This window comes from Ostrea edulis, chromosome 6, assembly GCF_947568905.1.
Source record: "Ostrea edulis chromosome 6, xbOstEdul1.1, whole genome shotgun sequence".
Lineage (NCBI taxonomy): Eukaryota > Metazoa > Mollusca > Bivalvia > Ostreida > Ostreidae > Ostrea > Ostrea edulis.
This window is the reverse complement of record NC_079169.1, coordinates 27099545-27113500: the sequence shown is the minus strand read 5'-3', so window position 1 is coordinate 27113500 and position 13956 is coordinate 27099545. Positions and strand designations below refer to the sequence as shown.

The following is a 13956-nucleotide window of genomic DNA, read 5'->3' as shown; positions in this document are numbered from 1 at the left end:
TTTGAATCGTGCTATTATTATTTTTTCGATATAAAGCGTGCTTTAGTGATTATTTTGTATCGAAAGTGCAAAAAGCCAGATATGCATATTCTCGTTAGAGATTTTCGCGCCATTAGTATGTGACATCATACGTGTCAATCGCGGTGAAGCGAGCAAGCATGAAAACTTTAAACAAGTTGTGAACAGCACATACAGCAGGCTATTGATACAAATGGGAAAGATTCAACAGTTACAAGTCCCAGTATATTGTGTTGTACAGTATATAGCTGTAATAATCAGCACAAAAAAGACGGGTTTCTTTAGTTTTACCAACGAGGCAAGTCGGAGAAATTTTGTGAGCTTAGAACTAAATTTAGAAATACTTCAAACCAATGGAAAACCATCTTCAATGATGAACTTACATATTGCATTTTAACCCATTTAATTCATGATATCGTCATTTCTGTTTACAAATTAATAGGCTCGTTGTCCTTCAGACTGGACATAATCAGAGACTGCCTTCAGTTTGAGAACTCTTATAGCCTACCAGGTATTGAGGCAATCATTGAAGTCGCTGCGGGTCTGGCAACCACTGGAATTTCTGTGTAGCATACACTTTTTAGGTCACCTGAATTATTCAGGTGACCTATTGCTATCTGTTTTTGTCCTTCGTCGTGCGTTAACATTTGAACATTTTCAGCTTCTTCTCTGAAACCCCTGAACCAATTTCAACCAATTTTGGCATATAGCATCTGTGGGTGGAGGGGAACAAAAATTGTGAAATTCATGGTCCCTGCCCTGCTGGGGCCTGGGGGGTGGGGCAAAAACCATCAAAATGAGTGTAATTTTAAAAAATCTTCTTCTTTACTCCTGGACATCAAGAAGCCAAACTGTGGGCATAATTATAATGAGCGTTGAGCCCTCTACCAAAATTGTGAAATTCATGGCCCCTGGGGCAGGGGTTCTTATGTTAGGGTGGGGCTCTATTGGTCATATAGTGAAAATGTAGAAATTCTTTGAAAATCTTCTTCTCTGTCTTTGGGTATTAAGTAGACAAACTAATAGCATGGTAATGATGAGCAAGGATGCCTCTTTAAAAATTGTGAAATTCATGGCCCCTGGATCAGGGGTTCTGGTGCTAGGGTGGGGCTCTATAAGTCATATAGTGAAAATGCATTATTTCTTTGAAAATCTTCTTCTCTGTCCTTGGGTATTAAGTAGACAAACCAATATCATGGTTATGATGAGCAAGGATGCCTCTTTCAAAATTGTGAAATTCATGGACCCTGGGTCAGGGGTTCTGGTATTAGGGTGGGGCCCTATTGATCATATAGTGAAAATGCATTTTATTTTTCTTTGAAAATCTTCTCCTCTGCTGCTGGGTATTAAGTAGACAAACTAATAGTATGATAATGATGATCAAGGATGCTTCTTTCAAAACTGAAATTTATGGCCCCGGGTCAGGGGTTCTGGTGCAAAGGCGGGGCTGATTGATTATATAGTGAAAATGCAATATTTCTTTGAAAATCTTCTGTTTTTGTCTGTCGTCGTGCGTTAACATTTGAACATTTTCAGCTTCTTCTCTGAAACCCCTGAACCAATTTCAACCAATTTTGGCATATAGCATCTGTGGGTGGAGGGGAACAAAAATTGTGAAATTCGTGGTCCCTGCCCCCCTGGGGCCTGAGGGATGGGGCAAAAACCATCAAAATGAGTGTAATTTTAGAAAATCTTCTTTACTCCTGGACATCAAGAAGCCAAACTGTGGGCATAATTATAATGAACATTGAGCCCTCTACCAAAATTGTGAAATTCATGGCCCCTGGGGCAGGGGTTCTTGTGTTAGGGTGGGGCTCTATTGGTCATATAGTGAAAATGTAGAAATTCTTTGAAAATCTTCATATATTGATTTTATCTAAGGAGTAAATAACCCTTTTCTTTATGATGTCTCAGACCTAGGTTTTTTAAAAAGGATTATTGATTGAACATAAAAATGACACATGTACTTCATGACCACATAGCTATTCAATGTTTCTTCCATCCAAAAGTAAAATTCTTATATTTAAACACAAACCTAATTAAAACATTGGAAGGTTGTTACATGATACTCAGGTGACCTATAAGGCCCCTGGGCCTCTTGTTATATATATGCACCGTTGATTTCATATGCAACGATATATTGCCCCCCCGCTTGAAGTTTTGAGTATTGACACCATGTACAAAATGACTACACAGTCTATCAGACTATCCCTACACACACACACACACACACACACCCCACCCCCCACCCACCCCGATTAAAATGGTAAGAAAATGAAAAAGTCGAAAAAATGCCAGTTAATAATCGTCAAAAATGGTGAAATACAGCGGCTTTATATTTTTTAAAAAAGACGGTGCGTGCCAACGTAGTGAAAAAAAAATTGCAACAATATAATAAATGACAGCCCCCCCTCCCAGTATATTTTTTTCTAAAGTAATGAGAGGGGACGATTATAAGGTAAAGGTTACGACTATTGGCCCCATGTCTCTCCCCCTCCCCCCCCCCCCACCCCTCTCTCTCCTGCCCTCTTAAACACACACTATACGATTTAAGAAGTCGATAGATTTTCATCAGATTGGTAATTTTAAATTCTGGTTGCTCCCTCCCCTCTTTGAAAAATAAAATTATAAATTAAATCGATATCGGTAAATCGACTGTTTCCTTTGACACATTGTAGGTCAATGCATCAATTTAATTAATAGCAAATCTTCTTTACCTTCTGCAGTGTAACGGTTAGAGAAGAACTGATTTTAATTAGATCAGCATTGGCTAATGCATGTTACACTCTACATATACAGACCTCTAATGCTTTAAAAATATTATGATCTACAAGGGAACACAGTCAAAATGTTTGCAAACAAAATGTGTCATTCAGGTATTTCCCAAAAGTTAAAAATGTTCCATCCTTTCTGTGAGCGGGATTTCCGTCCGAGTGGTCAATGTTGATGTAGTATTAGGCTAATATAAATGTTTGCTGAGGGAATTTCTTTAAGATTTGGCTCAGCAGCAGGTTCAAATATGTATGGCGGAATATTAAATACTAACGGGATGTCATCGATGTCGGAACATTAATCATCCATTCTGTATAATTTATGACTTTCTCAATAGAATCTATTCACACACATACATAGCTGCTGCAGTACATTCACACGTTTGACGTCATGACGTATCACGTGACTAGATAGCTCATTAGTGACGATTTTTGAATATATGCAGATAAAATGCATGTTTGTATCAATTATTGGGAGTAATGAAGCAATATAACAGCAGAAACGTGCTTTATTAAGGTTACTCCTTCTGATTTTAATTACATTAAAAATCGTGGTAAAAACCCTTTAAGAACTTTGGATGTGTAAGTGTTGATGTGTGGTTCAGTTTTAAGAACTTTGAATGTGTAAATGTTGATGTGTGGTTCAGTTTTAAGAACTTTGGATGTGTAAGTGTTGATGTGTGGTTCAGTTTTAAGAACTTTGGATGTGTAAGTGTTGATGTGTGGTTCAGTTTTAAGAACTTTGGATGTGTAAATGGCTTTATTTTTAATTGAAGTAAAGGTCTGGAAACCATCAATGTTCCAGAAGGGGAAAGCCCCCAGAAGACGGTAAAAAGGGCTGTTTATTAAACAAATCAATGGCCTAAACCTGAAATAGCCTGATAAGAAATCTCTTTTTTTCTCTGTCTCTCCGAAAATGCATGAAACCACTGTAACTTCACTTTTGATGATACATGTATTGTGAGGAAATCTCTAGTTTTGCTGGTAAAAGTATTGTATTCGTGTGTTGTGGGGAAACCTCCAGATTAACGGGTAAAACTATTACATTTTTTGTATTTTCAGATTGGGTTCCATATGTTGGTGCATTGCAATACAGAATCTCCAATACTCCTGGTTTTTTGGGTCCGTCAATAAAGGCCAGTCTAGAGGTAGGTCATACAGAAGCAGCCTCGACTACAAACCACCCAATGACCAAGCTGCCATTTTGTTACGTCACCTGAGTCACTCAGGTGACCTATTGCTGTTGGTCTGTATCTGTCGTCGCAGGTTAACAATTGAACATTTTTAATTTCTTTTTGATAATTAATCTTCCAATTTAAATTTTAAAAAAAATTAGTATGAAGCATCTTTTGGACAAGGGGGACATAAATGTTAAATTTCAGAACTTCTGCATCCTAGGGCATAAGGGATGAGGCAAAAACTACCAAGAATTTAAAAATTTTCAAAAATCTTCTTGTCCATAACTGCACACCTTTAAGAAAACCAAATGCATAGTAATGTAGAGCAGAAAGTGTTAAAAGTCCTGTAACTCCAGAGCAGGACCAAGTTTCTGTGTAAAACATTTAAATATCATCTTCTCTAAGAAAGACATCTTTAGTTTTGCTGATATGGTATAAAAACCAAATGTATATTTAGGAAAAGCAGGAAAGAATATACCAAATGAATTTTGCAACCCCATGGTAGAGTCCAAATTAGTCATATAATGTCAACATTACGTATACAGTGGATTGCTTTGCACCTGTCGGTTGGTCAGTCAGTAGACTACATGTTGTCCACTCAATATCTTGAGAACCATTCACTTGATTGTAATGATATTTCATATGTGAGTTGGTTATGAGTAGAAGAGGACCCTTATTGTTTTTCAGGTTCAAAGATCAGAGTCAATCTACTCTGGACATAGGAAAACTATCAAGGAGTAGGTGACCCCTTTTGATTTTGAGGTCATATGGTTAAAGGTCAAGGGTCAAACTGGACATAGGAATATACTGACCACACAATGTTTAGAGAACCCTTTGCTTGACAGACATCAAATTTGGTGCACTGTTACATCTTCAGAAGGAGATGACCCCTCTTGATTTTGAGGTCACATGGTCTAGGGTCAAACTGGACATAGGAATATTCTGTGTGCTCAATATTTTGAGAATCCTTTGCTTGACAGATATCAAACTTGGTACACTGGTACATCTTCAGGAGAAGATGACCCCTATTGATTTTGAGGTCATATAGTCAAAGGTCAAGGGTCAAACTGGACATAGGAGTATAATGCCCACGCAATATCTTGAGAACCCTTTGCTTGACAGACATCAAACTTGGTACATCTTCAGGAGAAGATGACCCCTCTTGATTTTGAGGTCACATTGTCAAAGGTCAAGAGTTAAACTGGACATAGTAATATTTTGTCTCATATTTTAAGAATTATTTGTTTGATTGAGACCAAACATGGTACACTGGTACAGCATAAGAAGTAGATGACCCCTATTGAATTTTAGGTCATATGGTCAATCCGCTCCTGACATAGGAAGATATTGTCTGCTCAATACTTTGAATTGGTGATACTACTATCAATTAAATGATGCATGTGTATAACCCTTTTCAGTTTTGCACCATGGGGGCATATGTGTTTTACAAACATCTCTTGTTTAAAAAGAAATTGAAATGAAATGGTCAAAATTCAGAAACATTACGATTTTTCTAATTTTAACCAAGTCTGATTGGAATTATGAACAAGAGGTCCATAGGCCACATCGCTCACTTGAGTCACCTTGGCTCATATCTTAAGATTTTCCCTATATATATCGGCTTATAAAACTTTGATTTTCCATATATATTTGTATGTAAAAACTTTGATCCCCTACTGTAGCCCCATCTTACCCCCGAGGACCATGATTTTTATAAACTTGAATCTACACTATGTCAGGAAGCTTTTGTGAAATTGTAAACTTCTTTGGCGCAATGGTTCTTAAGAAGATTAAAAAAAAAACAACTATTTAATGGTATGTAAAACTTTAATCCCCTATTGTGGCCTCATCTTAGCCCAAGGGATCATGAGTTTAACAAACTTGAATCTGCACTATGTTAGGAAGCTTCCAGTTAAATCTCAGCTTTTCTGGCTCAGTGGTTCTTAAGAAGAAGATTTTTAAAGATTTTCCCTAAAAACTTGTATGTAAAACTTTGATCCCCTATAGTGGCCCCATCCCATCCTCCCCCGGGGGCCATGATTTTAACAAACTTGAATCTGCACTATGTCAGGAAGCTTTCATGTAAATATCAGCTTTTCTGGCTCAGTGGTTCTTGAGAAGAAAATTTTAAAAGATTTTTCCTATATATTTGCATGTAAAACTTTGATCCCCTATTGTAGCCCCATCCTACCCCCAGGGGACATGATATTAACAAACTTGAATCTGCATTATGTAAGAAAGCTTTCATGTAAATTTCAGCTCTTCTGGCCTAGTGGTTCTTGAGAAGATGATTTTTAAATGACCCCATCCTATTTTTGCATTTTTGTGATTATCTCCCCTTTGAAGGGGCATAGCCATTCATTTGAACAAACTTGAAAGCCCTTCACCCAAGGATGCTTTTGACCAAGTTTGGTTCAAATTGACTCAGTTGTTCTGGAGAGAAGTTGAAAATTAAAAAGTTTACAGACTGACGGACAGACGACGGACAACAGGCAATCAGAAAAGCTCGCTTGAGCTTTCAACTCAGGTGAGCTAAAAAGTAGTCATGACATACAGAGAACATTGTAATCAGCAAACCACATTCCCTTGATTTAAAATGGTTTACAAATTAAACATCTTTACAAAGGAAACTAATTTCTTGATGAACAGAGCATACAATTAGCAACAATATGATTATTTGAGTAATTTCTGTCAATTTTGATTGGGATTGGTACTTTTTTTTTCCAGTTTGAATATAGGAATTATATCTAAAATTTGGTGATTTAGTTTCAATTTCTTTTTATAAAAATATTTCTTCCATATATCTCTTTTCTAACTGACATGTTTTTTGAAGATTTTATCCATAGATTAAAAAAATATTAACAAATAACGTTTTCAATTTATATAAATATTTTTTTCTAAAAAAATTAGAACGTATATATCTGAATCTTTTAGGAGTATTTTCTAAGATATGTCATGCACCAAATCACAGCAAAATCTGGACACAAGAATCTCTTGTTTGCATTTCAACAAGACAACTTTCTAATCCACAAAAAATTCATTTAAAATAACTGAGAGCTTGTATCACTCTTCCGATGGTGAAATCATACTTCATAAGAGATGTTTTAACGAGCCATTAGATAAAATTTTAGTGTAATGAGCTACCTTAAGACAAGAATAATTGTCTAGGGGGTGATCAAGTTGTGTCAATTGTTTCATGTCTTAAAATGTTTAGGATCATTCATGATTTAAAAAAACCCATAAGGTTTCTTTTTCTTTTGATAGATATTCAACAAAACCAGCATGCGAGAACTTCGAGCAAAATCCCTTCTTCTGACTGGCTATTTGGAGGTCCTCATTCTCAAGAAGTACGGACAGCAGAACAAGTCACCACAGCAGAATGGTCAGAATGGCGAGGACTGGCAACATGTCAGCGTGGAAATTGTAACCCCCTCAGACCCCACACAGAGAGGGGCACAGCTCTCCTTGTCCTTCTCTGTTCCCATAATCCATGTGTTTGAAGAACTCTGTAAAAGAGGGGTGGTGGTAAGTTATATTTGTAGTAAAGTGTAAAAAGAGGGGTGGTGGCAAATTATTATTGTAGTAAAGTGATCCTCTGGCCAAAATAAAACTCATTAAAAGACCCAATCAGTTTAGGAAAACGAATACATTTGATAACACACAATAAACATAATAAATAATCGCTACAATTCTACGTGCAGCCAACACGTGGCCTTTACAATTCCCAGGAAAATGATTAAATTGTTGGAAATCATTAGGATGAAAAAAACTGGTTCAAGAATCTAAAAGATATACCAGCTATTAAAAGTTGTGACATCATGATTTATCTTTACAAATATTGTCACTGGAATGAAATTGCTTTACATTTAGGCAGAGAGGGGTTGGCATCTGCATTATGTTTAGATGAGTGATCATTATTCATGCACCTATCTAAGACATAATGTATTATGGTATGGTGATCATGTCCGTCCAGCTATCTGTCCATCTGTCCGTTAGCTTTTTCATGTCGGCATGTTAAGACGATATGGCCAAATATGGTAACACCCTCTCCGACTTGTAACTGGACAATTAATCATCAAACTTGTCAGTTACTGCGTCTTAGGAAGAAGGTGGGTCGCATCCTACATGAAGGACACAGTGACCTTTAATTAAGGTGATATGGACATATATGGCATAATCCTTTTTGGGCCCATGTAGAAGTGATCAACAAATTTTGTCAATTGGTGTGTCTGTAGAGAAAGCTCAAAGAAGAGGGGCATATTGCTTTGCACTTGTCGGTCGGTTGGTCAGCCTGTTTGTACTTGTCGGTCGGTAGACCAGATGTTGTCCGCTCAATATCTTGAGAACCATTCGCTTGATTGTAATGATATTTCATATGTGGGTTGTTTACAAGTAGAAGAAAACCCATATTGATTTTCAGGTCCAAAGGTCAATTTACTCTGGACATAGGAAGACATTGTCTGCTCAATATCTAGAGAACTCTTTGGTTGACAGACATCAAACTTGGTACACTGGTACATCCTAAGTAGTAGATGACCTCTATTGATTTTGAGGTCATATGGTCAAAGGTCAAGGGTCAAACTGGACATAGGAATATACTGACCACTTAATGTCTGGAAAACCCTTTGATTGACAGATATCTAACTTGGTACACTGGTATTTCTTCAGGAGCAGATGACCCCTATTGATTTTGAGGTCACATGGTCAAGGGTCAAACTAAACATAGGAATATACTGTCTGCTCAATATCTTGAGAACTCTTTGCTTGACAGACATCGAACTTGGTACACTGGTACGTCCTCAGGAAATGATGATCCTTATTGATTTTGAGGTCACATCACATGGTCAAAGTAACCTTTTCAAAGGTTAAGGATTAAACTGGACATAGTAATATATTGTCTCCTATATTTTAAGAATCATTTGTTTGATTAACACCAAACTTGGTACAGCATAAGGAGTAGATAGCCCCTATTGATTTTTAGGTACATGGTCAATCCACTCTGGACATACAAAGATATTGTCTGCTCAATATTTTGAAATGGTTTGGCACTACTATTATCTTGATGATACATGTGTGTAACTCTTTTTAATTTTGCACCATGCTGTGTACCAAGTTCGATTTCTGTCAAGCTTTTACAAACATTTCTTGTTTGTTTCTAACATGAATGATATGAATATATGCGATATTGTACTACAAAGACTTAACAAGCACATCACACAACAGACAGAGGAATTATGTTTGTTCCCTGGTGTTTCAAGGTGTTCAATTGGACATGCTAAGATCATTTTGATAAGGGCCAAATTGCATAGATCTGTTAGGTTAAAGATTGATTATTAAGTATAATGTAAGAAGGCTGTGGAAATAATTTGTCACTCCTTTATTTAATATGGACCCAGTGTGAAAATGGTACAAAACCCCTGTTATTATAAGTATTAGTAAAGACTAGGAAAACTCTCCTGGGCTGTTATTATAGGAAAAGACCTAAGGAAAAACTGGGTTGTAGAAAGAATTTAGTGATGTGTTGATTACTGTTATGTATATGTTGTCCATTATTGAAGTTCCATGAGGTCATGAAATAATTTTATTCTGTATACTTTCAGTGTGACGAGAGGAAGCCCAACGTGATCCGTATTGCCCCTGCGCCTCTCTACTGCTCTTTTCTAGACATATACAGAGGCATGAAGTATCTCGACGAATCCATTGAAGCTGCTGCTAAATATAGCTGATCATGTGACTAACTGATAACTAACATGTGATAGCCGATACAATAAAAAACAATGACAGTTCAGTGGTGGATTTAGAGGGGTGGTCACAAACTCCCTTTGACTGAATATTCTATAATTTTGTGCCATTTTGGGATATGCAATCCCAGTTTTTGGTCACAAAAGCCCCCCCCCCCCTCCCCCTTTTTGAAAATTTTCTGAATCTGCCCCTGTAGTTCATCTGTCCTTAGAAGATTCTGATTTTAAATACAGATTTGTTTCTCTGCTCAACATTCCTGTTATCAATATTTACATGTATGTTTCCCATTCATGGAAGGAAGACGTTGTTTTAGTCAGGTTTCTTCTGTGTCTATTGTACGGTCTCTTCTCATTTTAAGACAGGCTAGTATTTAGTAATCATCAAAAGACCATGTGTAACATTCAGTCATGACTGTTTACGACCTTTACCTTTTATCAAAGGTCAAATTATTGATTTTATTGGTATATAGTTTACTTTCACTTGTAAAACATAACTTGATCAATCCATTTTACTAATATCAATTATCTTTATATGGTATAAACTGAGTTGATGTTAAATTGTGCCATACGATGTCCTAGACATGATGTCACAATACGTTTGGCTCCTCACTTTCCATTTTGTTGTCATGGCAATATTGCTCTTCATCATATGAAATTAACATTTATTAAATTACATAATTACTTGAAATCAGTTTTTTAAATTATAAGGAAAATGAGAGTAATTATACCCCCCGCAACAAGTTGTGGGGGGGTGTACTGGAATCGGGTTGTCCGTCCGTCCGTCTGTAGACGCAATGGTTTCCGGGCTCTAAAGCATTATCCTTTCCACCTACCGTCACCATATCATATATATGGACTACCCATGGGATGAAGATGTTCCCTATCGATTTTGGGGTCAAAAGGTCAAAGGTCACGTGCACTGGACATCGAAGTAGCAATATGGTTTCCGGGCTCTAAAGCATTATCCTTTCCACCTACAGTCACCATATCATACATATGGACTACCCATGGGATGAAGATGTTCCCTATCGATTTTGGGGTCAAAAGGTCAAAGGTCATGCGCACTGGACATCAAAGTAGCAATATGGATTCCATTTACATTCTTTAACGGCTTTTTTCATCGCATGGAGATGCTGTGTTCCTAGATACCTTTTGGATCATAATACTGAAGTTTTACCTATTACCAACACCCTTTGGGAGATTGGGGTAAGCGGGGGGGGGTATTCTTAGTGAGCATTGCTCACAGTACCTCTTGTTTTTACTGATTTTATACGATATAAAGTAAGTAGGGACATGGTTGATATAAGCAACTTTATTACATCATTGAAATGCTCTTGGATTAAAAGGCTTAATTACTAGGTCCAACTGTCAGAAACCATGGATGAATATTTTTTTGCCATGTATGGAAATGATATTTTAAAGAAATTATATGACTTTGGAGATCGTTTTATTGTGGAACAATTAAGTGTTAAAAGCAATGTTTTTTGGAAGGATGTTTTTAATGCTTGGTTTTTTTATTTGAAGACTAGTCAAAATCTTCCAAATATTAAAAATAATTTTCATAATATTCCAGTGTGGTACAATTCTAATATTAGAATTGCGGGAAAACCTGTGTTTTATGAGAAATGGTATGAAAATGGGATTAAAGCTGTTCAAGATTTTTTTGATACAGATTGTAACTTCCATACCATAGAAAAATTTCAGTGTTTATACAATCTTCAAGAAGTATGTGTAATGAAATACAATAGCATTATTACTGCAATTTCAAACTATTTAAAATGTCTGTCAATTGATAGACACTCAACCAAACAAAATGTTAATCCATGTATGCCTATATTTTTTGAACCAGTTTTATTACATGAAAGATGTTCTAATATTATTTACAATATTTTAATTGCAAAAGAAGATATCCCAACTTCTATGGGCAAGTGGAAAACTGAACTATCTTCATATGGAGTAGATGATATTTCAGTGCAAGAAGTGTTTAAAATTTGTTTCAAAACATCTAGTGATTCTTCTGTTCAGTGGCTACAGTTTAGAATTTTACATAGAATTCTTCCTGTTGGTTATTATTTGTAAAACATTAGTGTTAAAACAAATGATCTCTGTAGATTTTGTACAAGTAATATTGAAACAATAACACATATTTTTACTTCTTGTAATAAGACCCAAACATTGTGGAGTAAGTCTTCATATATATAGAAAAATTTCAGAAAGAATTGGTTTTAATGTGTCAAATATAATATTTGGTGAAATTCGACTGTCTTTAAATAATAAAGCTATAAACTTTATAATTCTATATGCTAAACAATACATATTTATCTGTTTAATGCAGAATAAAGAACCAAATCTTGTTGGATTACTATGTCATTTAAAGTTTAAATATCATGTAGAGAAATATGCTGCAATTCAAACATTTAAAATACATAACTTTGATAACATATGGATGAAGTGGGAAAATATTTTTGCAATTGATTACTTATTACTACATGTACTTGTCATTATTTTTAGTACATGTATTATTGTTATTATTATTACTTTCACTATTGTACAGCAAGTAACCTAAACCACAGGGAGATTGAAGCATGTATGCATGTATGAAAGGTATGTTTGTGTAAGTGTCTGATGTATTGTATGTGACCAAAAAAATAAATAAATTATTAAAAAAAAAAAAAAAAAAAAAGTAGGGACAGGTTATGCTCTTTTATGTATTTACTTTGTATCGTATACAATGAGTAGTAATTACTTTCATTCCTTAAACATTTATGTCCACTCCACAACTCTTTCATAGGTTCACTCAGTATTTGATGCATTTGACTGACTTTAACCATATTCGGAAACCCATGGTTGATTATGCTTCGTTCCATGATGGAGAGAGGAACGAAGCGTAATCGACCGTGGGTTTCCGATGATGGACAATAACATGAAATATTTTAAGCATATATGTTTGCTTCAGATTTGTTTTTGTAAATTTAGACATTTTGATACATTGATCGACTTGTTTTATTGGGTAATGAATGTAGCAAACATTGCAGAAAAAAATCAACCCTATGAAACAACAAAGAAAAAACATTTTATTGTAAATATATATATAAAAGACTAAAATTGATAATTTTACTGAAATTTCCATACTTGATGTATATTCTTTGCACATCTAGAATAAATGATTGTGTTGTGTTTTTCCTGAGTATATTGTGACTTCTGATATGTTTACATATACATTTGTACCAATTAAACACTGAAAGGAATTTAATGAAATGATGTCTTTAAAAATCCTATTATCATCAATTTTTAATCAATTATGTGTATCCAGTTACATGTATGAATGATATTTATTATGATTTTTGTCTGACTGCCCATCAGTAATGCATAGCATTACCATTCATTATGTGAGGCGCATTGTCAAGCAATGTTGGGACATGAAGTATGTGACTCAAACATTACTATCTAGATCTGATGGTGTCCCATTTTGAATTTAAACTTTAAGGTCACTTAAGTTTACATCATAGTCCTAAGATGGCTTCAATAGCATGCCTGCAGATCAAATACAAGGCTCGTAATTCTGAGGTCAAAGGTCAAAGCTGCAAATATTTCATATATCCATTGGGCCTATATATTAGCCGGGCTCTATAGTTTATAATGAAATATTTGTTTCAGGATTAAAATAAGAATTGTATTTCAACCTAGAATATTAGGTTTCCATTAGCAACATGCATATGGTCCATGTATTGCAGACCTTTTTTGAATGAATGCTTTCTTTAATTGAATTAATGATATCATTAATTAAATTGATATGCACAATAATTCTTTTAGAGAGAGCAACTACATAATTAGAGATATCTTCAATTCAATTCAACATAGCCACAATTGAATTAATGATCTCTTTAATTGAATTGTTACTCTCTTTAAAAGAATCCATGCATGCATTAATTCCTTATATAAAAGTGTTGTAAATCAAAGATATTTTTAATTCAATAAAAGAGATTATCAAATCATTTATACCGAGTTCCAAATGCAATTTTGGGAGGTCCGGAATAATTCCACAACATTGCTGCACGTATCAGTTGATTTGATGAAATCAATTATAATTGAATTATCATCTGAATTGATGCACATTTCAAATCAATTATTGCTCTCATCAATTGAATTGATGATCTTATCAATTAAATGGATGATCTCATTTTTTGAATATTTTCAATAATTGATATGACAATTTCTGACAGCAAGGTGCTTACATTACTAAAATGA

General features: G+C 35.2%; 1 protein-coding gene across 3 annotated transcripts in view; it reads left to right on the top strand.

Annotated features, from left to right (window-relative positions):
• The window catches only part of LOC125645620 (kynureninase-like), a 57079-nt gene extending 44192 nt beyond the window's left edge, over positions 1-12887 (top strand). For all 3 annotated transcript variants that reach the window (XM_056142245.1, XM_056142244.1, XM_048871241.2), the window contains exons 11-13: positions 3852-3937; positions 7232-7492; positions 9568-12887. In XM_056142245.1, the coding sequence (XP_055998220.1) occupies positions 3852-3937; positions 7232-7492; positions 9568-9693 (473 nt within the window). In that variant the 3' untranslated portion in view covers positions 9694-12887. The remainder of the gene's footprint in view (positions 1-3851; positions 3938-7231; positions 7493-9567) is intronic.
• The last annotated feature ends 1069 nt before the right edge of the window (positions 12888-13956 follow it).